General features: G+C 37.8%; 1 protein-coding gene across 1 annotated transcript in view; it reads left to right on the forward strand.

Moving 5' to 3' along the window:
- Window positions 1-19467, forward strand: part of LOC131694260 (syntaxin-binding protein 5) — a 2823745-nt gene extending 2804278 nt beyond the window's left edge. Inside the window, exon 23 of the mRNA XM_058982823.1 lies at window positions 18863-19467. Coding sequence (XP_058838806.1) covers window positions 18863-19122 — 260 coding nt within the window. The 3' untranslated portion in view covers window positions 19123-19467. The remainder of the gene's footprint in view (window positions 1-18862) is intronic.
- Window positions 19468-24801: the final 5334 nt, after the last annotated feature.

Here is a 24801-nt window from a genome sequence, read left to right on the forward strand (position 1 = left end):
CGAAGCCTAAGTGAACTGCGTAATCTATATCTGGTGCACTTTTGCTCAATATAATCCCTCTCGTCGCTATCATAGAAACAAAATTCAGTTTGCTTCTGAAACCGGACATATCCGAACCAGAATGCGCTGTATCGGGAAAACGAATGACGAAGGAAATCGCGGCGGGCATGAATTGAATTTCGTTTCTGTTTCAAGTTCAGGCAGAGAAGTCAATGTTTTTAAGCTCTGTTCTTGATGCCCCCAGGGAACTTGCTTACTTGCAAGTTAATGTCACACCTATTGATCGATTTTTACAAACTTTTTACAAACAAACTTTTACAAACTTCGATCTGCAGTTCTAGACCAGTGATGGCCAATCAAAGATTCTTTGAAGTTATTGTCCACTATCGACAATTCCGGAAGTCCCAGGTATCGGGCATATTCCAAAACTAAACCCATACCAGCTATTCGGCGATAGTTGAACCGATTTTCACATCACGAACCAAGCATGAAATAGAAGCATAAAATATGGCTGGTGCACCCCGGTCATACCTTCACCTCCATCTCGAAATCTCGTTGGTCATATTGACGATTATAAAAGGTTCTTGCAGTCCCTGGAAAAAGGCCATTTCTCAAAATTACCAAACTCATGTCAGTTTCTCGAATATGGTAGGGCCGATTTTCACAAAATTAGTGTCAAATGATATACCTTTAAAGACTGCCGCAAAATTTTGTACGGATCGGTTATATTGTTCCGGAAATATAGACTGAATCGTCCGGTTACATATGAAACTTCCATATAAGCCGGAACAATCATTTTGCCTTTCTCATATAGAAACGTTTTGCAATAACTCTGGAAATCGTCAACCTAATCCTGGTCTGGAGGGCCGCGTATCGTATACAATCCGACTTCGAGATCGGACATTTTGAAGTAGAATACTTCTAACGTTTCAATATGGGGTCCCGTTTCAAAAATTTCAGTTGAGAAATTTTCCCAGGTTTGAAATGCAAATATCTTCCGTTCTACTGGACGAAATCGCAATATTTTTGCACTATCTGATCGGAAATTTGTGCACGTATTAAATTTCGGAATTACTGCGATTACTATAAATAAACCAAAATAAGGATTTTCAGAAAATCCTTCGCAAACAGCGAGGAAAATGCGCAATTTGCCAGCATATCCCACGCAGAGCCGTCAAAAAGGAGCATGTAAGCGTTTCATTACATACGGGAATGTTATATATACAGGTCACGCGAGCTTGTTTTGTATCAGCAAAATGCTCGTCCGGACGCTACAATGAGCGGTATCATGTTTACGTTCCCGTACCAAGCGTCATCGCAAGGTTCTTCGTGACAAAATCCAGGGAATCGCCAAATCTGCCATTCGGCGTCTGGCTCGTCGCGGTGGTGTAAAATGCATCTCCGATTTAATCTACGAATGCTGATGGTGTGCAGGAAAATGTCATCCGAGATGCCGTGACCTACACTGAACACGCCAAGCGCAAAACCGCAATGAATGTCGTCTATACTCTGAAGCGGCAGGGACGCACTTTGTATGGATTTGGAAGTTGAAAAGGTAGACCTCACTGGTATCATTATAAAAAGGCCCTTTTCAGGGCCGCCAAAATCGTTTCAAAGAATAAGTTTGCATTTTCTGTTTCATGGACTGTTTCTCCCTGGAGAGCAATTTGGGTTAAACCCTAAATTATGATTTATTTCAGTACGCAAATTGCAAATATGGTCAGAAACAAACTGGAGTGAAGTGGAAAACATTTTTAATAGGCGCATTCAAAAAAAGTTTCAATTCTCAAACATTTTACCAAGGTGCCGTATTACATTACTCTTTTTACCCTGAGTGTTCGATAATTTCCGTATTGGAAACACAATTTCAATTTTGTTCTTTATCAAAAATATGTGGTCGACCAACGAAGAGGTGGAGCTACGAAGAACACATATTGAGGACAACACAAAAAAGGACGAGCTTACATTGTGCTGTAGTCAGGTATAAAAACTTAGCATGCTGTTGTTCACGATCAGTTCGTTTGCAGCATCAGCATGCAGCAGTTCGTTTGCAGCATCTCCCGCAAAATTCAAACCACCGTCCGTTTGCTGCTGTCAGAAGAGTTGGCCAAGCACGCCGTCTCAGATGGCACCAAAACTATTACCATATACACCAGCTCCAAGTAAATTTCGAACACTGCCCAAACAACAAGCCCTTTTCAGGGCCATCAATTTATCGACAAAGAATCGAATTGAAGTTTTGTTATTACAAGCACCAGAAAGTGGCTTGCCAAGAGCGTTGGATGGTAAGTGAGCCACTTGTGAACAATATCGTTGGTTTCAAGTAGAATGGCACAAAATAAAAAATGTTATTTGTGTGATTTGTAGACAGGTTGTTTACAAAAATCGAACGTTTTCTAACGTTTCGATATAGGTGCTCCGTTTCAAAATTTTCGGCCAGAATGTTGCCTTTTTTCTAAAAGTGAAAATCTGCTGTTGTATTGAATGAAAACCTTCGATTTTTGCGCTGATTGGAAATAGTTGTGACTAGTTGTGTAGAATGTTCAATTACTGAAAATAACAGATTTTGTGAAAGCAGTGGTTGGTCCATACAATTCGATTCAAAGCGAGCCAGACTAGTTTTCGTTGGAAGGTCCATCTCTGACAATAGAAATAAACTATTTTATTTTGAATTCAACTACAACTTCCTTGAAAACAGCACAGCTAAAAAACTTTTGGGAAAAACCCGCAAACCTAAATTTTCCACTATAATAAAAACTAGTGCCTCCGCCGAAAAGCATCATCAAGATTGATAGTTATTCAAGCCGGGTGGAAAGGGAAAATTTCATTTATAATAATAATACTTTATAATTGGCTGGTCCTGAAAACAACTTGTTGGTTTGTGGTTTATTTTGGGTCACAATTTAAGCCCGCTCGATTTCTGATAGCTGTGAATTTTTCGCAGGGCGACAGTTTCTGTTCGGTAGCGATGAGGCTTCTTAACGCCAACCGTGACTGGGGCACTTTTACACGGCCTTCGTTGCCAACCAGCCCCCTGTCAAGGACGACGTCTCTGTACAGCCAGCATCACTGCCACGAAAGGCAAAACATTGATTTTGAACCGAATGATTAGAAGCTGTATTTAGTTACAAAATGTCGATTTTCTGAATGATATGATATTAAATCATCCCACGAGATGCAAAACGTCGTGTGGAATGCTTGAATATCGAGCATAGTGCCGAACATAATTCTTTGTTTGGGGTTTTATAACGCCCCATATATGTCGGTCGCTGTCAAACTCCATATGATGGTATAGGGTTGCAAGGGGGCTGTTGCCAACTGCTTGCGGGGAGCCTTTCCTCCGGTGGACTTACGAGCGGTTTGTTTGGTACAGGCCATGTAGCGAAAAATGCTGATCGGCTACTTCTCTGATGCTGGTAGTAGGACGACGGTCAAACGCTCGTTTGCGTGCCTTCATTCATAAAAGTTCAACAATATTTTCAAAGAATGTTGCAAATTGTCAACTTGATAATTCCAAAAATACTCCAAATAAACTATGAATGTGCTAAAGTCGACAAAATCGCATAGAAATTGCTTATTCCAGAGCAGAATTTACCGGCTAAAGTGTATTCTACTTCACTCCGGTTATGTCTCTGACATTACCCACCCATCTTTTTTTTCAATCACGAGAAATAGTTTCGTTTTCGACGATAAATTTCGTGTAATATACACACAAAAAATGATGAAATTTACACAACCTGTAAACCGCCTTGGTTGTAAACAAATATTGCTTGATCGAAAATATGATTGAAAATCAAATTAAAATCAATGCACATAAATAAAGCATAAAAACATATGATTTTTCACTTTTATCCGTATAATATTCCAGGTAACATATTTTTCAATCATATTGAAATAAAATTAATTGGTCATTCAGTTAATCAAACTGTAATTTTCAATCAACGTGTAAAATTATATTAAAATCCGTTGAAAAAGTACATGTATTTGTGGAATGATTTAATTTTACATCTATTTTCATTTTACAAATTTTTTCTGCGAACACTAAATACGAAAAATTACAAAAAAATTGTTGTTCAAGTCACCATGTTTTAGTTCGTGAAATGAACGAAACCAACTATTTACAATGCACGAAAATGCTCGGATCCGTGGTTGGACCTATTTGTAGCAGATTTACGAATAAACTCGTTCAGCGAATAGATTTTTTGTGCATAATAATTTTAAGGATTCCTCCAAAAAATTGTTTATATTATGAAAGATGCTCGTAAATATTAGAAAGGCTTTCCTATATTTCATCAAACAATTCGTTTGGCTAATGAATTACATTCGTAATAAGCCTACGAAAGTCGTTCCGTGGTATTTACGAAAAACTGGTTATAAAAATAAAAGTGCTTCCGTAGAATTACGAATGATTCATCATATGTGCGAAAAATTCGTTTGTTTTACGAAAGTTTTGTGTACGAAACCTATTCGCAGCAGATTTAAAAAATATTCCCTCAGTGTAAATTCAAACTAGAAGCTGGGTTGTCAGTATCTGTATGTAGGATATTATAGATAATTGATTTTATCCGTTAGAGTCAAAAATTAATGTGATTGACGGAATTGTAAATAATTATTATACTTTTAATATAACAAATTTTCGTATAGGTTCAACTATTAGTGTTGGTCAGCGTCTATAGTAATAGTCACAGTTTTCAAAGTACTAATATAGACTCATATTTTTAACTAGGTTATGTGTTTAACTATACAATTATAATGTAACAAAAATGTTGTAGGATTTGTTGTTCGTAAATATTGCAGAAACCATTTTAATATAGAAACTTATGCAATAGAGTGACAAAAAAATGACCCCTATCGGCCCACCCCGGAGTCGATTTATAGTCCCACCAGGAGTATTTGCTCCGAATTTGAAGCAAATCGGGCAAGTCTAGCTACCGGACCAACGACCTGAAGTTTGTATGGGATTTTTCGACAAACTACATGGAGAAAACCCACTAGCTCGTATTTTCGCCGCTAGGTGGCACTGTATGCATCCTATATCACCGTAAGTGAAAATAAGAAAGATGATTTAATTGTCTACAACTTTGTTAAAGACTGCTAGAAAATCCGGCTTTGTTAAAAGAAGTTATTAATCTTTTAACGAAGTTATGTCTGAGTCAGTTTTGCATGGGGACTTGCTGTGCATGGTTGTGTATCAATACTCCATTCCCATGAACTATCCATTTTTGTGAAATAATGGTTAGATTTAGCTCAATGGTATGTTCAGAAGAGTTTTGGTACATAATACGAATTATGTTTTGGTTAGAAAATGTATGTTTCAAGTGTGACTACATAGAGGGCGCAAACACTAATTTTTGAACGGAGAGAGATATAAATTAAGCGTCTTCTACAAAGTTGTAGAACAGGCATTTTGTAATAACTCCACTGAACATCTTGATATTCTATCTCTATTTTATAAAAAAAAGGTCAGTGCAATTGGAACTGCTAATAGTGAATACTCGACTGACGAAAGTGAAGAACTGAACTTCTTTTGAACACACACTTTTCAGGGTGTATCGACCAAACAACAGCGACTGCCCCTGAGTTCTTTTCAGGTAGTTGTAATGCGTGGGCATTTGCTCGTAGATAAAATCAAATTGCGCCCTCGTATAAGACTGGGAACTACGGATAAAAACAAAATTTGCTCTTGAACTCCATCTGTCCAACTTGTCAGTCATGGGCGTAGCTTGCAAACTTGCGCTCAAACAAAAATATTTATGCCTGATATGAGTCCAAAAGTGTCACAGAATTTGTTCTCCAAGCAAAATTGCTGCATTCAATCTTCACATGGCTACTGTTGAATATTATTCGTATAATTTTTATGAATTCGAATTCGGAACTACATATTATCTAATAGAGTCAAACCACGTCAAGTGGACCTCGAAATTTCTACAAAATCACCGATTTTCATGAAAAATATTTTTTTTTGTGTAGGGGACATGGAAAGTAATTTTTGATATAAATATATTTGCAAAATTGCTTTTTTTGTTTAAATTATGGGCTTTTATACTTTTGAAAACAGTAAAATTGTTTTTTTTTTCAATTTCTTTTATTTCAAAAACTACTTTAGATACTTGAATGAAATTTTGCACACTTATAGAATGATGTTTACACTATCGTATAAATATAAATTTACGGAATATTTGCTTTTATAGCTGCATTTTACATACATTTTTAATAAACAATTTAAAATATTTTTATCTTCTCGGCGCTGAAAAAAAATTAAAAATATGTCAACTGACGCGGCAAACTTTCACCTTCAATAATTTGTAAAGATACTTTTGTCCTTTTATTCCTATCCAGAGATATAAATTTTGTTAGCCTACGGTGTTTTCGTTTTCGATTTGCGAGGTGGTTTGAGTTTCAATTTATGGATAAGCTGAATAAATGCGGAATGCGGCAAAATATTTCACAATAGTCGCAATTTATTCTCAGTAACTTGGTGGAATGAAAAGTTCGAACAGTACATTGGCAAAGACATTTGTAAGTTTGATGCGAATATGAAACATTCAAGCTTACAATAAGTGCACTATAAATCATATACGTTGTATGTGTATCGTACTCGTTACAACTATAAAACCTCAATAATGATAACAATTTTAATTAACGCATGTTAAACTAAATTTTTACAATAGAACTGACGACGTTCTAAACAATAGAAATTGCTATGTGCTCTACAATAGAAGTTGCCGCGTGTTAAACGATAGATGCCGCAAGGTGCTCAACGCAAATTTGAACATGCCGGTTGGTCGAGCGCACGTGGGCTGTGGCTAGTGCGTTATCGTGGGCATCATCGAAATGCGCCGCAAAAATTTCATATCTCTGAATAGGAACATGAAAATCGGTGATTTTGTGGAAAAACCACTTGACGTGGTTTGACTCAATATGTAACATTTCTGCAGTACTCCAATCGCGTATCTGGATATTTTGCTCCTCATATATAGACGAACCAATCTACATGAAATTAAACCCAAACATGTTATTGTTCCTAACCCTTTGGAGTAAAGAGCTATAGCTCCTAATAACATGGGGAACGTGCAATTCGAGCCAATTTATTCAGCTTACTGATTTTAGTGAGATGAAAACTTCAAAAGCCTGTGCTGCTGTCTAAACAACGGAAACCGCCAAGAGATTTAACATCATTCAGACCCATATTCCGCATGTTCTCGGAAAGTTCTTGTCAAGTGTTATCCTCAACAGGATAACGAAATGCACGGAACGCGAATGCGGTCTGTCAAACAGATAATTTGGAATCTGGAAAATAAAATCTACAGAAAAGCGAGTTGGACAGAGCAGAAGAGACGCTCAAATAGAGGAGGAGCTGTTACTGCACCGTAGTAACGATAGACGTCAAGACCGCGTTTTTCAGCGTCAGCTAGGAAGATATAGCAGAATCTGTGCACAAAATGCGATTACCCGAACATCTGTGCAGTAGTCTGTTCAGAACCAAGTGCTGGTCTACGACACACATTCGGGACAGAAATCGACGGGAGTGAAATAAGGCTCTTTACTTGGCCTACAACTTTGGAACATGATGTATAATGGCGTTCTAACGCTAAAGCTGCCTATTGTAGTCGAAATAGTTGGATTCGTAGAAGACGTCGTTCTCACAATTACAAGAGAGACGATAGAAAACTGAATGGTTTTAGGTTACAGCAAGCTAACCATAAAATAAGGTGGTGCTGGCAGCAACTGCAAAGTGTTGCAGCTGGTTCAAAACACAGCTGGAGGCATATCAATCACATCGATGCGTGTACTGAAACAAGAGTGATGTTAGGTGATGGAGCAGTAATAGACGTTTTCAGGCCACATTGAGAACTTGAGCCCAACGTCTTAAATTTTTTTTTATTTTGATTATAGAGGATTTAACCTTAGGGTCATTCGCCTCTTTCCGGGTTAGAGAAATCTCTTTTGGAAAAATCTCTAACACTATGTGCGGGGTTGGGAACCGAACCCAGGTGAGCTGCCTATAATCCAATCGATTTACCAACTACGCTATGCCCGTCTCCTGTCTTAAAATGTGTTTGTATGTATGTGTTGAAGATACGCCGGAGCACGTGGTCTTTGAGTACCCCTGATTCGGGGATGTGTGAAGCGACATGTCGGCTCTAAGCGTAGAAAATCATAGTCGCACAGATACTAGTAGGGTGGAGCTGACAATTTGAATAAACTCATTTTACCGGTTCCCCGTCGAGTAGACTAAATCCGCGTCGATTTACCAGCGGTACGTGGTGGAAGCGTTAACGAACCGGAAGCTGCGTTACATACCGAATCGTCGGACTGATCTCCACGCTTCGGTGTCGGTAAAAATACCGCCAACGAGGAACTCTCAGTCGGACTAGGGTAAATTCATCGCAGGGACCTATCGGAGCAGATATCGACGAGAGCTAAATAACTCGACAGCTCACCGCCAGTCACTGTCCAATTGGATTTTTTGAGTCAAATGGCTCAAGTGCACAGATGATCTAAATGACCTAAAGTTTGACACAAAAGTGAGTCACATACTGCACAGGCAAGGCGTTTGAAGATTTTTAAACCATACTATAAGAAAAGATATTATTTATTGTCACCCAGTACATACACAGTACACACACTGACATTTGCTGAAATCGATAAACTGAATCGAAAGGAACATGAAACTCGGCCATCCGGACCTCGGTAAAAAATCGATCTTCAGAGCAATTTTATAACCTATCTATTATGTTTTTTCCTTTTTTATTTCGACTATGTTAGTCACATTTTCTTTTTTACGTTTTAACGATACTCAATTAGCTAGAGATTACTGGGTAGGGAAAGTTATGAAACTTAGAGCCATAGTATTCAAGTGAGAACAAGGATGTGAAGTAAACAGATCGGAAAACTAGAAGTGGCAGGGTCATTAGAACAGGCTTAATATCGTGCGGGCTTAATTTTTACCTTCTGATAATGAGGGTCGAGCTTAGGCAGAATAACTACGAATCACCCGAGTTCACTATCATGTGTCCTGATCCTATCTATTAAGGAAACCAAAATTTTGCCCCAATCTGTACTTTTCAAGTGATCTAGTAAATGTTTCAACAGGTTTCAACAATTTAATATACTCTCAAACTTGTGCCTTTCTCTTTTATTCAAATTATGATGCGATAGCTGGTTATGTTCAATATAATCGTGGAAATTTTTATTACATTCTTATTACACTTGGCAAGTATATACAAACACACGAAGGCGATGAACTTGATCAGCAACACGTAAACGTAGACACACTTGAAACAAAAAAAACATTTATTTAGTTGAATCAGCATAAATTCAATGCTTTCTTCATTGTATTATCTGAATCGTTTATATAACACGGCTTAATGCGGTAACATCACGGAACCGTGGGTCTTTTAAGAAGTTACCATATGTGAAAATAAAATAAAACAAAAACAAATATTAGTGAGTGTCCTTCGGATCTCTTCCACGCAACTTTCAATTCCCCTTTGCATACTTCTTTCGCGGAGTGGAAAGATTTTTCTACTCATCTACTGCATCTTGGGGGTCAATTTCTCTTATTCACGTCAATGACATTACCGTTAATGTTATCTTGATGCCTCTGATCAGATGTTCTTCCTTGCCTACAGCATTACCGGTCACCAGCGTAAATCCGTCGTAATTGGTGATAGCAGTTGATTTTGAGCTACTGGATGCTTCTTTTACAGTTGTTTGTATGGCCTGAACAGCTGCCCCAAAATTGGCAACCATTTGTAGTACAGGTGATGGTATTGAAGATTGTGTTTCGAATCGGTTTTCCGTAAATGATGTCAATCGGTTGTGATGCATTCTCCTCAGCAATAGGTATAGGTCCTTCGGCAAGCATCCTTCCCACAATAACACCGTTACCCGCGATGTAATTTATCCAGGTATCATGTGTAACGGATTCCACTTCTTCGAATTGTTTCCAGGTTTTAGTTACCGTTCATGAATGATACCGTTTTTCAGTTGATATTTTTCTGTGATAATTAATTAAAAAGAAATACAGTTTGCCGTTTACGTTTCAGCCTACTTTTTTGTTTCTGCCATCCTCAGAACGGTAACACAGTTGTTCGAAATGTAATTGATCACGGGGAGTACGCGGTGATGAGCCTTAACCCTCTGATGCCCAAATTATGTTTTACTTAAAAATACTATTGTAGATTGTTTTTGTAATGAGAAAGCTGGAAAATATACTTCCAGCTCACGAAAGCTATAGATTTTATTGCTAATAACTTTTATTTCCGGTTTTCACAACATAATTTCACAAATACAGAGGAGTATTACAAGCTAGCAACTTAAAAATATTTTTTCTATTTCTTCTTTTTCAATGGCAGTTTATGGGAGGGAAACCGGCAGTTTAGTCTTGGCCAATATTATATCCATTAGGTTTCTGCTCCCCATGTCGTAGGAGGCGATTGCAAACAGCAGCCGTCAAGTGTATCTCCGTGCCGATGACTGAATAGTCAGTTGCGAAAGAAGGCCCTTGCTGGATCAAGCGATCTCTGAAGTCCTAAAGCAACCTTCCAGGGTTCGCTATGTGCTTGGCTTAATATCTTCAAATTGTTATACAATATTTTTCGGAGATGAATTGTGTTGTGCTCTGGACGACAATGTTTGGAGTAGCACAAACAAAAGTGGGATCAAGCGTACCCACTCTCTCTCTCTCTCTTAACGTTATTAATTGTAATCGAATTTAATTTGGATTGGAGCTCTGGCTCCTTAGGTAAGAGTTGAAGAGTCTGATCACACATGAATTTCCCTGCATCATTTTGCCTTTCTCCTATAGAAAAGTTGTGCAATCACTCTGAAAATCGACAACATAATCCAGGCCTGGAGCGCTGTGAGTCATATACCATTTGGTTCGGTTCGTCGTGATCAAAAAAATTATGAGTGTATGTATAATAGACTGGCAACAATTTTGATTTTTTTGGGAACACTGCTAATTCAAATGGTAATTGGATGCAAAAATCATGTGCAAAATATGAGCTTTCTCCGATAACTCTCATTCACCCACAAGAGGTTTCCAGTTTCTATAGTAATATATATGGAAACTCGGAAATAAAAAATTAAAATCAAATAAAAAATTCCACAGTAACTCTGCATATCGCAAAACTTCGGTCGTATAGCTTATTTTAAAACGAACAGCTCTGTTGAAGGTTGCATATTGATTAGAGGTTCCCCGACAAAGTTATTTAACTTTGAAGACCAACCGATTTTTTGAAATATTAATTAAGGAATTCTAAGCATGTGCGAGAAAGAGAGGCAACACATAACAAAAAATACTGCCCCCAGGACAGCCACCAGACGCGAGCGGTAAAGCTTCTCTTTCCTAATTTTGCACTTTTTAATATTTTTAATCACAAACGACGACAATGAATGCGGATCATTTAAGCCACGACCGACATCAACGCTTTCGTGTGTGGGCCTCTCCCTTTAACTATGCAGAGAAAAGTGTACAAAGCGAGAGGGCAAACTATAGCAGCAAAACAAAAATGTGTTTTACTGCTGTACGGAAAGTGTACTCGGTTTGGCTACCGCCCTGGCAAGAGCAGTAGTGATGCGTCGCTGTAGCGGGCTGTACGACTTGTGCAAATGTAAATGTACCTGAAAAAAAGTAAATTACCGGTACCGTTCGCATCTCTGGTTACAGCACCCATCCTCGACACACTACCAGTTTTCGACCATCCACACAACGTGACAATTTCTGTATGGTAGTAGGAAAGCTAACTGTGGGTCTAGAATTAGTGCTCTTAACCTACGAGGACAATCTGGGCCGCAAAATTCAGTCTGTCTACGTTACTGAGCCCTTCGCCCCCCTTGTGCCATTTAGTGCCACTTCCTCGTTTAGCTTCCGACTTGTTCGCGAACTACTCGGTGTAGTCCCCGACGATGGATCTATCCTACTCCGACGAAGAGTTCCCCTGGCGAGAGAAGCTCGAAAGCGAGCAAATCAGCCAGGTGCCGAAGTTAGTTCGGCAATTCCGGTGGAGTAGGGCGTCCGGTTTGCTGGAGCCCCGGCGCGGCTGTGGTGTCTCGTTGCAGTCTACTCAGTCTAGGTCCCGGCGGTAAATCTGACTGTACGCTGACGGAGAGTTCCTTTGCTAAAGAAGTTCTCCCGATACCGATTCTTCTTTGGTTTCAGTATAACAAGTTCTTGAGCCCTTTAGCTCCGTGCCCGGTGCCATTTAGCACCGCAACTTCTTTATGCCTTTTAGTATTTTTCTTGTACCATTTAGCAGTACTTTCTTGATGAGCCATTCAGCTTCCCGACTTGTTCTTGAACTACTCGGTCTAGTCCCCAACGATGGACCTGACCTACTCCGACAGAGAGTTCCCCGGCGAGAGAAGAGCCAATCAGCTAGGTGTCGAGGTCAGTTCGGCGATTCTGGTGAAGCAGGGCGTCCGGTTCAAAGGTGACCGGATTATCCGCAACTAGTGGTGTCCCGTCGCAGTCTACTTAATCTAGTCGCCAGCGGTGAATCTAGCTTACGCTGACGGAGAGTTCCCTGGCCAAAGATGTTCTCCCAATACCGATTCTTCTTTGGTTTTCGCTATATTTCTATCGGAATAACCGGTGGGGTGGCGTGGTCGGTCTTGCGCTTACGGATTGAGCGTGGCGTTCGGTTCGCTGGCGTTTCGACGACCCATACTCGGTGCTCTGTTGCAGTCTACTCGACTAGTCCTCGGCGGTGGGTCTAGCTTATTCCTGCGGAGAGTTCCCTGACGGTGATCGCTCTCCCGAAACCGTTGATCGATGTTCATCACGCCGTTTCCGCTCTAAGACGCTCATAGTCTACATCATAACTATATTGACTGCGTTTCACGTCTTTACATCGCTGTCATTCTGTAAGCTACATTATCCGGGTTGATGCCCGGTCCTCCCGTTTTAAGAAGCTCCCTGCACGTCGCTTCAACCCTCGGACATTCGAAGACCACATGCTACGGTGTCTCCTCGACGTTCTCATACTCCGGGCACAATGGTGACGTTGCGTACCCGAACCGATGAAGATACTTCCTGAAGCAACCGTGGCCCGACAGGAGCCGTTTCAGGTGGAAGGTCCGTGATTTCTATTGACCAAGGTCGACAGGTTTGGGAGGAGCCGGTAGGTCCACTTTCCTTTCTCCGTATTGTCCCATTCCTGCTGCCAGGTCACCATCGAATTAATTATTCACTACGCAATCGCAACTCCTTCGACCACCAACCGGAACGTCGTATTCAGCTTTTCGCGTTCCCGCTTGGTTTTCGGCGTCGCACCCCAGATAGGAACCCCATATCGCAGTATAGATGACGAAACGCTAGATAATAAACCGACTTTTCGCAGATGTAATCAACGTGGTGTTAAAGCTCAACCGGTCACTTACTCACAATTGCATCAGTGCACGCTTCGATGCAATCACATGCCCTTTGACGGTGATCTGTATCCACTGAACCGCTTGGCAGTTGCTGACCAACAACACATCCGTCTTGTGGTGATTTGCAGCTTGACCTCGTTCATCCAGCTCTCGATCGCGTCTATTGTCTCCGTCACCAACACCTCTACTTCTACAAGTGTCTCACTCATCGCCGTTAGTGATACGTCGTCTGCCAAAAGCACGATTTTCACTTTCCCGGGCATCGTACATCCCGTTCCAAAAAGTTGGACCTATAATGGAGCCCTGAGGAACGCTCCCTCCGACTCTCATTGACTTCGTTCGTCGCGTACAGCAGTACTCTACTCTGGAAGTAGCTCTTCAGGATCTGGCTTCTGTGCCTCCCACATTTCGGGGAAATTGTCATCGTCTAAACACTTCTGCAGTCGCATCCTTAACATGTCCGAATATGCCAGGATCGCGCTTTCAGCGCCACGTTTGGTATTACATCCGGACCGAGGGCTTACTTATATTTTAGTTGTATCGACGCTCCTTTGAGCTCGTCGTTAATCGCTTGCCACTCGGCTGTGTTAGCTTCTTCTTCTTCACCGTACGGTGTCGGTAACCAGGTAGTTGGATCGCGCTTCGGGAAGAGACTCTCAACGATTATCTTTAGCTTTTTTGTGAGGGGAAACTATGCCACTGCGACCACTATTCAGGTTATCTTTTGTGGCTGCCCCTGTATGCTCTTTAGCTTACCCCGGTATATTTGTTATCTGTACCCTTCATCTTCGTCATGACGATTCAGTACGCGGCGTATTTTTGTTTAAAATGTTCAATTTTTTCAAATTTCTTCAAAATATTTCGGGGGGGGGGGGGGGGGGGGTTTACTCAACCCCTCCACTACTACGCCACTGGGGATGTAACAGATGATACAGGTATTTTTCACTGAATTTATTGTTTGTTTTGTCAATATTTCATATATTCTCGCATACAAACTTGAAAACTCTTGTGAGCGACCTAGAGTTTTCGGAAAAAGCTCATATTTGACAAATGGTATGTGAGGCCATTGATTGATACCGTTTGATTTAACAGTGTTCCGAAAAAATGTCGAAATTGTTGCCGGTCTAATGTATAATTTAGACTTTAGATATTTTATCAGAGATGGCTGAACCTTTTTTTTTTCCTCAAAATTAGTTTTAGACAAACATTATAGCGCTCACACAGGACATTGATGTTTTTGTCGATTGGAGTCCCTGGTTCAGAGTTGCGGGGTGCACAATGCAGTCAAACGATAACTTCCCATATAAACTAGTACCGCCATGGTTTCAAGATGATGCAAAACCTATTAAAATTACATGCATTTGTAGTTCTAGACCGCTAACTTTCCCCGAATGCGTTACTAGTAAAGTATTAAAAATATCTTTTGTTTGTGGTTATATGTAAGATCTATACAAATACTGAATACTCTTTAACGTTATATGTTATATTTAAAAAATATAATTATTCTTGGAAATCGAAAAAAGATTAAATCTTTCCAATTCTACTTATAAAACGTTATGAATACTTCAAACATATTAGGAAAAATCTTGCTGTCGTCTTCAAACAGAATAGATTCTAAAATTACGTCAGCAAATAATTGTTAGATATATTCCTAAAGGGTATCGTGTTACCTGTTAGGAGATAAAGATCAGAAGGGCGATCAGTCTGACGGCAAAGTAAATCACTGCAACAAAATTTAAATTATCTCGAAAATTACTACATTGTTACATTTTGGAAGATTATTCTTATAGGCATTTTGGCTATGAAATTATGTTTTATTACACGGGGCATCCGACAACAAAAATAATAAAATATAATAATAGGTTTTAATTATTTGACAAATGACATACTTTGCAGTGCACATTCTCTCATAACGAAAACGTGAGTCCCGGTAACACATTTTCGAATAGTTTTACTACAGAGAATAGACAAACACCTCGAGCGACGAAGGGTTGTAAAAATAATCGGTCTATTCAAAATACCGATTGCTGGAATTTTACCGGCTGATCGTAGCGCCGGCTAGTGGTAAATTGCTACTTGCTGCTGTCATTTGGAAAGGATAGTTATTTATCTTACACACGTTAGAAACATGATTTGCACGTCAGTTACTAGCAGTTACAAGTCATAATAGGAAATGAGATGGCGAACTGAGGACAGCCGCAAAAAATATGGGTGCGACAAGCAGATACACGTAGAGTCAGTGGAAAACTTTATCAAGAACGTAGCACGGAAGATTTGCAAGACGATCAACAAGATGAGGAAGAAATAAGCCATGGGATCAGTTACCATGACCGTGATGGAAGACTTTTGAACAATAGTATAGAAAATTCAAACTCTTCTATGGCCCGCAGCCTATCTGTGAGAATCAGGCCCGTTTCACACAAAACCTTTCCCAAAATTATTGAAAGAGCTTGTATAACTTTGAACCTTATTGTACACAATTCTTCAAATACAGCGAGAAGTCGAATAGAACCTATCAATAGAACAAATATATTGGAACAATATATTCAGTAGCATTAGCCCTGCAATTGTGTTAGGGTAACGAGGGTATTTTGGACCAGTACCATATTTTGGACCACCTGACGATGATTTGTACATTTTTCCATTTAAAGCTCATAACAAATTGAAATATTGCTAATGTAACACTTAAATTATCATGTTAGAAAGCACCTCCCGTTATATTCTGAGTGAAATGGTTTAATTGGAAGCAATGAATTGAAAATTTTTAATCGTGTTTTCACGTTTCAGCTGAACTGATCCAAAATCAGGAGGAGGTAGCATTGTTGTAACCAACATCGAAGAGTTATTATTTCTAAAGTGTAAACATTTCAATCATGCAAATATCGTTACCATGCTTATAAAATGTATAAGAAATTGATTTTAGGTTGAAAAAAGCAATTAGATGTATGGAAATTGTTATTTTGGGTATGTCCAAAATATGTGAGCTATTTCCAAACGATAACATATTATCGCCATGCTCCCAATCAACTCTGACAGCTCTTTGCATATCTACTCTGCATTTAAAAAAAAGTTCACTTTTTGTTCCTAGAAAAGCACTTCTTAGTCAATCATGTACAAATTCATCCTACAAAGTAAGATATGTGAACATTTAGATGGTCCAAAATCTGCTGGTGTCATTTTTTGGATTTAGTGTCATTTTTTATTGTTGCGGTATCCCATCTAAGTGGAATGCTCGGGAAAAGTGCCATAACGGTGGTTTCGGAAGCCTGCACCTGTTACAGACCAGCCAAGTGAATTTGGTGAGATAAATCTAATTTATAATTAATTTTTATTATCCATATAGTTGAATATTATATAAATAACTCCAAACCCACATCTCAATTCTCTTCCCTACTAACCAATTCTAACATCCGTAATGCCTATGGTGATTGTGTGAGTTTCCCACATCTTCTTAAGCAGGTATTCAATTAACATTTCCTTCCCTTTGGCGATCGTAAGGACATGGCCAAGTGTGTAGTGAACTATACTATTGTATACAAAGATGTCACTGTACCAGCCACACATGATGATTGCGGTCGTTTTTGTTATGCTATGCTATGCTATTTAGATGGTCCAAAATCTGTTTCGAGATTTATACAAAATATGTTTGCAGCAATGGCACAAAGGATTCGATGGTCCAAAATATGCTTTGTTTACGGTTCAAAATAAAGTTGAGTGGTCCAAAATAAGAAAAATGCGCGTTAACGATTTTTCATTTTTCCCAAGTATTTACGTTTATTTGACTATTTAGAACACTACTTATCCAAAAAATGATAAGCCCGTACATATTAGCCATGTTAAATGATCCAAATTACGTAGCCAAGCCGTATTTTTTCAGATTTTTTTCTCATGACTTCCTAAAGCGGTCCAAAATACCCCTGTTACCCTATGCACTAGAAATCAACATAATAAAATATGATGAAATTTATACGACATGCAAACAAGCATGGTTGTAAACATGCATAGTTTGAATCGAAAATTGAATTGAAAATCAAATTCGAATCAACGCACATATTTAGAGCATCAAAAGGCATATAGTTTTATCTCTTTATTCATATGTTTTTACACGCCATGTATTTTTCAAACACATCCGAACATAAAAGCAGAAATGCATTAGTTTTCAATTGACGTGAAAAATGAATGCAAAATCCGTTGAATAAAACACGTGTATTTGCGGAATGATTTGGTTTTACATCTATTTTCATGCTACCAATACGTGCACGATAATCAATGTAAAATTACAAAATATTTTTTCTGTGCGCTGTGAAGTCTATCGAAAATGACTTTGCTTTACTTTATCGGTTGGCTTTACACCTGACTGCTTGTGAACGGATTGTTTACGGCTTCAGGAACCGCAGCTCCAATTTATTACAACTAATAGAACTTTTCAGAAGAGTTAAATCTAAATCATATTACCTGCTCTCCAACAATAAACACAAAAATTGAAATGAGCACAAATATTTGTTCAGCTGGTTTTCCTTATATACGAGCTTCTAAACAGCAGAAATATTAGAAACGCACACAATATGTAATACATATTATGTATAGACATTGCTATCAACCTAACCGGCATTGAAAGTGAAACAAACGATTTAGTAAATAAAGTCTACACTGTACTTTACTTTAACACTATTCTGAAATATAGTAACAAGCAATTCCAAAATAGTTATCATTTTCTGTACTTGGCAAGTTGCATCGGTTTGTTTGGATTGTTTGCATGCATTTTTTTTTCAATATTATGCCATCGAACAATCCGTGCATCTCGCACACCAATTCAATGCGAAACAAAGCGATGCGGTAGGTGAAAAGAATCATTGAAAACCATATCCAAAACTATGAGGCGGAAAATGAAAATTTCTACTATTTTCGAAATAATTGTTGTATATATTATTATATATTGGAATTACCCATGAAATTCCGCATCGAACGGTGTTTTTCAATTTTCGATGTATGCTGTCAGAGCTAAGTTATAGCCATTTTCTTGCTACAAAAGACATTCCCGGCTTCAGAAAGGTAAATTTCAAAATTCCAAGCATACTTAGTTGTAGAAAATTTAATTACGAAGAGATAAGTATTCTTGGATTTTCGAAAAACGCTTTTAATTTAGAGTTAATCTCCGAGAACGAAAAAATCATTTTACCTGACTTTCACGTTAATAACAAAAACTGTTTGAAAATTAAAAAAAACTTATTATGCTCGAAAATACATTTTTGCCCAAAACTTCACCCAAAAAAATTATAAACATATTGGAATATCTGTTTCACATTACTTGAGATTCACAAGAGACAGCGCCATATGAGTAATAGAAACGGAGAAGAGAGGACTCCGCCAAATCACCTCATCCGCTAACTAGCCCTGGGCTCCCTTACTCTTTTGTCTAAATTTCATATTTATTTGATCTCTTAATTAAAAATTATTTGTTAATTTTCCATATCTCTTACAGTTGGCGAATCCAGCGGAAAAGCGAACAAATCAATTGCAAGGCATATTGGACCGAACAGTAATATTCAAGATCTGGCTATGAGGGCAACATCTGCTTCTTCCGAAATTGGCAGAGCTCATCAGTTGATGCTGGAGCGCGGTGATAAATTGGGCCAATTAGAGGAAAGAACCGAAAGGATGGCAAGCGAAGCGCAGCAGTTTTCGAACTCTGCTAATATGTTAGTGAATAAATACAAGGATAAAAAGTGGTATCAGCTATAATTAGAGCTAACAAGGTGATCAGATTTATTTTAAACAATTTATATACATTTTTTCTCATTAACTCAATTTCGATGGATAGGAAATCAATTCTTCCGGGCAGAATTTATTGATGCCGTGATTGTGATAAGCTTCATTTTGTAACAAAATAGTTAATATATTTGAGACTTCAAACGCAAACTTAAAATAATGATGGTCTCACAATATTCATGCTGCTGCTAGTGTTACTCAGTTGAATACTGTTTAATTCTGAATCATAAAAGTGTAGGAAAATTAAATATGTTTATATGGTAATCAGTGATTTAAAGATAAGTTGCATAGATTAGATAAAATTACATATATTATTAATTTTCCGTATGTTGACTAACTTTATTTATCATATCACATCACTTGTTCCGTTTGGATTTTTCAGGCAATGTTAATGGGTATGCATGGCATGGGATGTGTTAATTTTTTTCAGACTTTAAACTTTGGTTATGCTCTTTGAACAATCAAGTTCAGCTATCGATTTATTCTTATAGGTGATTTTGGGCCCGTTGATCAATATAAAGGATTTGTTGGGCTGTTACGGTACTTCTATGTTGTACTATACACATTCTAAAACCAAATTCGAAAACACAAACTGAGATCAAACCAGCATCAATACCCTAACCGATAAATTTCTAATCTTTCCATCCCTAACCTTTCCCACGATTTTTCCCAAGCAAGCATGGGAAAAATCGCTTCGTGAAGCGTTCGTTCGCACGTCACAAGCAAGCTTTATTCAGTTATGATGCATTCTGCTAGTTTGGAAGATGATGCATAGCAACCTGTCGCTGTGTACACATGCGAGCCTGAGCTAAAGCTATAACAACCAACGAAGAAACACATCAGTTGCTTCTTTATTCTTCCCAAAGTGGATGGCTTCGCTCGTGAAGCTCTTCTCGCGGTTTCCATAGGATTTTAATTACACAATTTTATTTTCATATTTTATATTTATATATTTTACACTTGGAAAACCATCTACCATTTTAAGATTAGCTGATAATGAATATTTTTGCAGTGAATGTTTATTAGTCAGCACAAAATTTTGGCTACTTTGCGATCCACAGTTAGCAACAGTCGTGCGAGTAAACGAATTTTTCCATGCCTGCACCCAAGCAGAGTCATTAAATCATAAACCCGAAACCTTACACAATAATAAAATGCTTACAAACCCAATATGAATTTCTGACTCAAATCAATTCACAGCACTTGACACAAAAACCCAAAATACCCATGTCATCTACTCTTCAAGTAAACTTAAATAACCCAACAAGAAATGAAACGTAATACGAAACCGTTATGCAATAACAGTGTTCTCGGTTATGCAAAAACAGTGTTCTCGGTTATGCAATGTTTTTTTCCTGTTTTCCTTTCCCGTTGTTTTCGTCCGCTGTGTGGTTAAGTCAATAAATATATTATACTGGTATAAAAGACTGTGTTTCGTTACTGTGTGATAAAAACTGTCTCTTTATTTCATCAACTTAATCTACTTATACTAACTAATACATGTAAACCTTAAAGCTAATTTTCCTATCAGATAGTTAACTTAATTCTAGCGGGCTGGGCTTCGAAAGCTCACCATGATTGTTTCTTACGTCTAAAGTTACTTCTATGGCTGTCTCGCCAGTGTGCGTATTTGTTTATGGAAAAAGGAGGGGCTAAGTCGAATAGTCAGTTCTCTCGCGATTGGGTTATTTTCTCTCGTGGTTTACTTCGGTATTTTGAGCTGTGCTAACTGTCTCAATGTGTGTCAATGTTTTGTTTGTTGGAATTCACTGGCATGTGGCTTTGCCATTCGAGTGCAGAAGGCAAGATTTATTACGGTCAATGGTTTGAGGTTTTGTTTTTGTTTTTGGGCTCAAGTTTGTATTGTTTTATTTCGTGCTAGAAACGTGGGTATGTTTTGAGATTTGGACGTAAGTTTGGTTCTATCGCTTGTATGTAGATCAGTTTTCCGGTTGGTTTACGAAGTGTTAAAGATGCAGGTCTGTTTTAGAAATGTGTTTGGTTGATTATTACTTGCTGTGAAAAACATAGTTGTTTGGTACTGTACATGTTGTCTTTTTACGAAGTGGGTTTTTATGTAAATAGGGGCTAAGTGTTATGCTTGGAATGCATGGTCTGAGGGTTTAATTTATTTTAGCTTTGTCAGTAATTTTTGTGTGGCAAATATTGTCATGTTCGATCTAAGATTTTCGAGTCGTGGGAAACTATCGGTTTGAGATGCGATGTAGCGTCGTAGGTTGGGTTCAATTAATATTATGTTTGGGGTATGGTTGGTATTGGTATAGTACAGGTATAGTACACCATCCTCATTAAGATCAAGGTATGGCGTAGTGAAATGAAGTCATAGTTTGATGTGGCTGTGTTGGGATTGTTTGTTATTTTGTTGCTAAGGGTGTATGTGTTATAATGGCTTTGGTTCCTAAATGTGTAAATTGTAACAATATGATTTGATTTTATACACGATTACGTATTAATTAGTTAATTTTTGTGTACTATTACTAGTTTTTTTGTTTTGGCGTTCATTATTTGGCAATTTGGGTCTAAAATCTGTTTTACAACATAGGGTCCTTCATAGAAGGGTCTAATTTTTTTCTGTTTTCTATTTAAAAAAAACTGTATCGTTAATCATCAATTCTATGGGTTTTGTATCATTTTCTGATGTTCCTGTTCTCTTTATTTTTTGTGTGTTTAACCTATTTTGTGCTATTTCGTTTGATTTTTGTAACTTAAATTTCAATTCGTTATTTTAGTGTTCGAAGTTGTATACTGGTTGGGTTCCTTTCTTGAAGATTTCTTGTGTTTAGCTTTGTTTCTGAACACTAGTTCATGGGGGCTGAATCCATGGTCTGAATGTGGGGTTGTATTATAATTGAAAGTGTAAAATTTTAACCATTCATCCCAGTCAGTCTGGTGTTCATTAAAAAAAGATCTTAGATACTCGTTTAAACATCTGTGATTTCTTTCTAATGCGTCGATTGTCTGTGGATGGTAGGCTGTACTGAATCTTTGTTTAATTTGTAATGTTTTGCATGTTTGCTCAAATATCTCGTTATTGTATTCGGTACCTTGTTCTAAACGTAACACTGAAAATGTACCATATTGTATTATAAAATCGTGTACTAGTGCCTTGGCTACTATATTTGCTTCTATTGTTGGGACTGGTATAAATACAATACAACTCATTGTATACTAACTACATATCGGGTATTGTTATTGCTTTTTGGTAATGGGCCTACAGTATCTATTGATATTACTTCAAATGGATGAGATGGAGTTGTTGTAATAATTTGTTTTTCTATCGTTTGTTTTATTACTTTGTTTCTTTTACATAGTTCACAGTTTTGGACAAATTCTGCTATTGTTTGTTTCATATTGTTCCATTTGTATATTTCTCTTAGTTGTAAGTATAGTCTGTATTAACCTATGTGTCCTCCGGTCGGTGTTTTATGGTAGTCGTGTAGAATTTTGTTGATTTCCGAACTTTTGCGTTATTAATGTTGGTGGTTTATATAAAATTATTTCTATCAAATGTACTTGTGCATTTGATATTATTTTAAAGTTTTCAATTGATATCATTTGGAATAAATTGTTAATAGATAGCGCGATTTTTGGTTGGTTAAGTGTTTTTCAATGTTTCTTCTAATTTGTTGGTCATGCACGTCGAGAGGTGATCAATCTCTTTCGGTACGCCTTCTTGTTGTACTGGATTATTTAATGGTTTACGAGTCATAGACCTCGTTGTTACTCTTAGTATGTTTTAGCTCATCCGATGTTGTAACATAGCATCGGGTCCTACGTTTCCTTTGCCTGGGATAAATTCTATTGTAAAGTCATATTCTTCTAAATCAAGACGCATTCTTCTTAATTTAGAAGTTGGGTTTTTCATTCCGAACAGATAAACCAATGGTCTGTGGTCTGTCCGTAGGGTTCGTCGCGGTTGCGGTAATTACCGCAACCGCGCGGTATTTACCGCACCCGCACCGCAAAATCTGCGGTGCGGTGAGACACTTTTTCCTGCAGATGCGGTGCGGGAAAGAGCCATTACCGCGCGGTTTTACCGCAACCGCACCGCAAAAAAAATGATAAAGTGATAATTTTGATTATTCTAATTGATAATGAAGGAAAATCTAGCTGTGTCCGAAATATTTTGACGCTATTATTTTTACGACATATTTTGGACTAGTTATTTTATACTTCTAAGTAAAACTTCATAAACTAACCATTTCAAATACATAAAATGCATGATCCAAATAGAGACAAAATTATTAGATCATTTAAAAACAATACATATTTACTCTTAAATCCAATTTAAAAGTGAATCACTTCTCTCGATTTCTGTTGGAAATCGTGGAATTATGAATCGTTTTCGATATCAATTTGGTAAACACGTGATCACCCTAGTGAGAAATGTTGGTGTTTACCAAATTTTCCTCCTTAGGGTGAAATATAGCATAGTGCTTTCGCATAGGCCTGCTAAGCCAAGACAAGTCTCGGCTTCACTGTGTCTCATCGCCATAAACAGAACTTCTGCTCGGACGAGACATCACGTTTGATCAGTCGTTCGATTGAAACACAAAGTGTGTTTTAGTTTTAATGGATTTGCGTCAAGCCGGCGCTAATCTATTCTGACAAAAAGTTAGTGTCGGTTTCTGATGAGGCGAAGCCAAAACGCAACTGTGTAAGAAATAAGAATTTGTGCCCTCAAGTGCAAAGACTGGTTTTACCAACAAATTTTCACCCTAGTGAGAAATTTTGGCGTTTACCAAATTTTCCTCCTTAGGGTGAAATATAGCATAATGCTACATAACTTTTTTTCGCGTACTTCCATTCAAATTTATTATAATTTTCTACCAAATTAGGTCCTAATATTTTTCAGTCACGACTATTTTGTAGCTTTTTTGAAGCTTTTGTTGCCAAATACCACATAGTTTGACTCCCGTTCACTTCAATTGAAGTTTTTGCCATTGGCTCTTTGGCAAAATATTAGAGGAAATTATATTAAATGCAAGAACTTTCGAACAAGCATTTAGAAAATTACACTTCATTCATTTTTAAAGGGAGCAATCTTAGTTTTTAAATGATAATACATCTGTTTCTTGAAGAATGCGGAAGTTAGAGTTTTGGGATATTTTGTCCGTAAAACCCCCTATTTTTAAAAATCATTTCTGCTGTATGCTAAAAATCATACATTTTTTGCAGTTTTTCTAATGTTCAATAATTCTGTGCCGGTTGAGACCGGACTCCTGATTAGATGTAATGTACAGTCACTTTTTACATTTCTTATAAAAGAAATGTATAGAATTCGCTCAAACTTTCAAGATTTTTTCCGAGGCCCGGAGGGCCGAGTCTTATATACCAATCGACTCAGCTCGACGATTTCGGACAATGTCTGTGTGTGTGTGTGTCTGTGTGTGTGTATGTAACGGACAAATTCTCATTCGTGTTTCTCAGCAATGGCTGAACCGATCTTATCCAAACCAATTTTAAATAAAAGAACTAAAAAACAGTATGAACGCTATTAATTTGTTTTTGATTCTGATGTTTAGTTTCCAAGATATGAATGTTTGAATGCGTAAAAATGGCGTTTTTTACAGTTTTTTTGAATTATCTGCCGAAATTAACAGCATAGATTAACAATTTATATGTTTTTAG

This window comes from Topomyia yanbarensis, chromosome 1 (genome assembly GCF_030247195.1).
Source record: "Topomyia yanbarensis strain Yona2022 chromosome 1, ASM3024719v1, whole genome shotgun sequence".
Taxonomy (NCBI): Eukaryota; Metazoa; Arthropoda; class Insecta; order Diptera; family Culicidae; genus Topomyia; species Topomyia yanbarensis.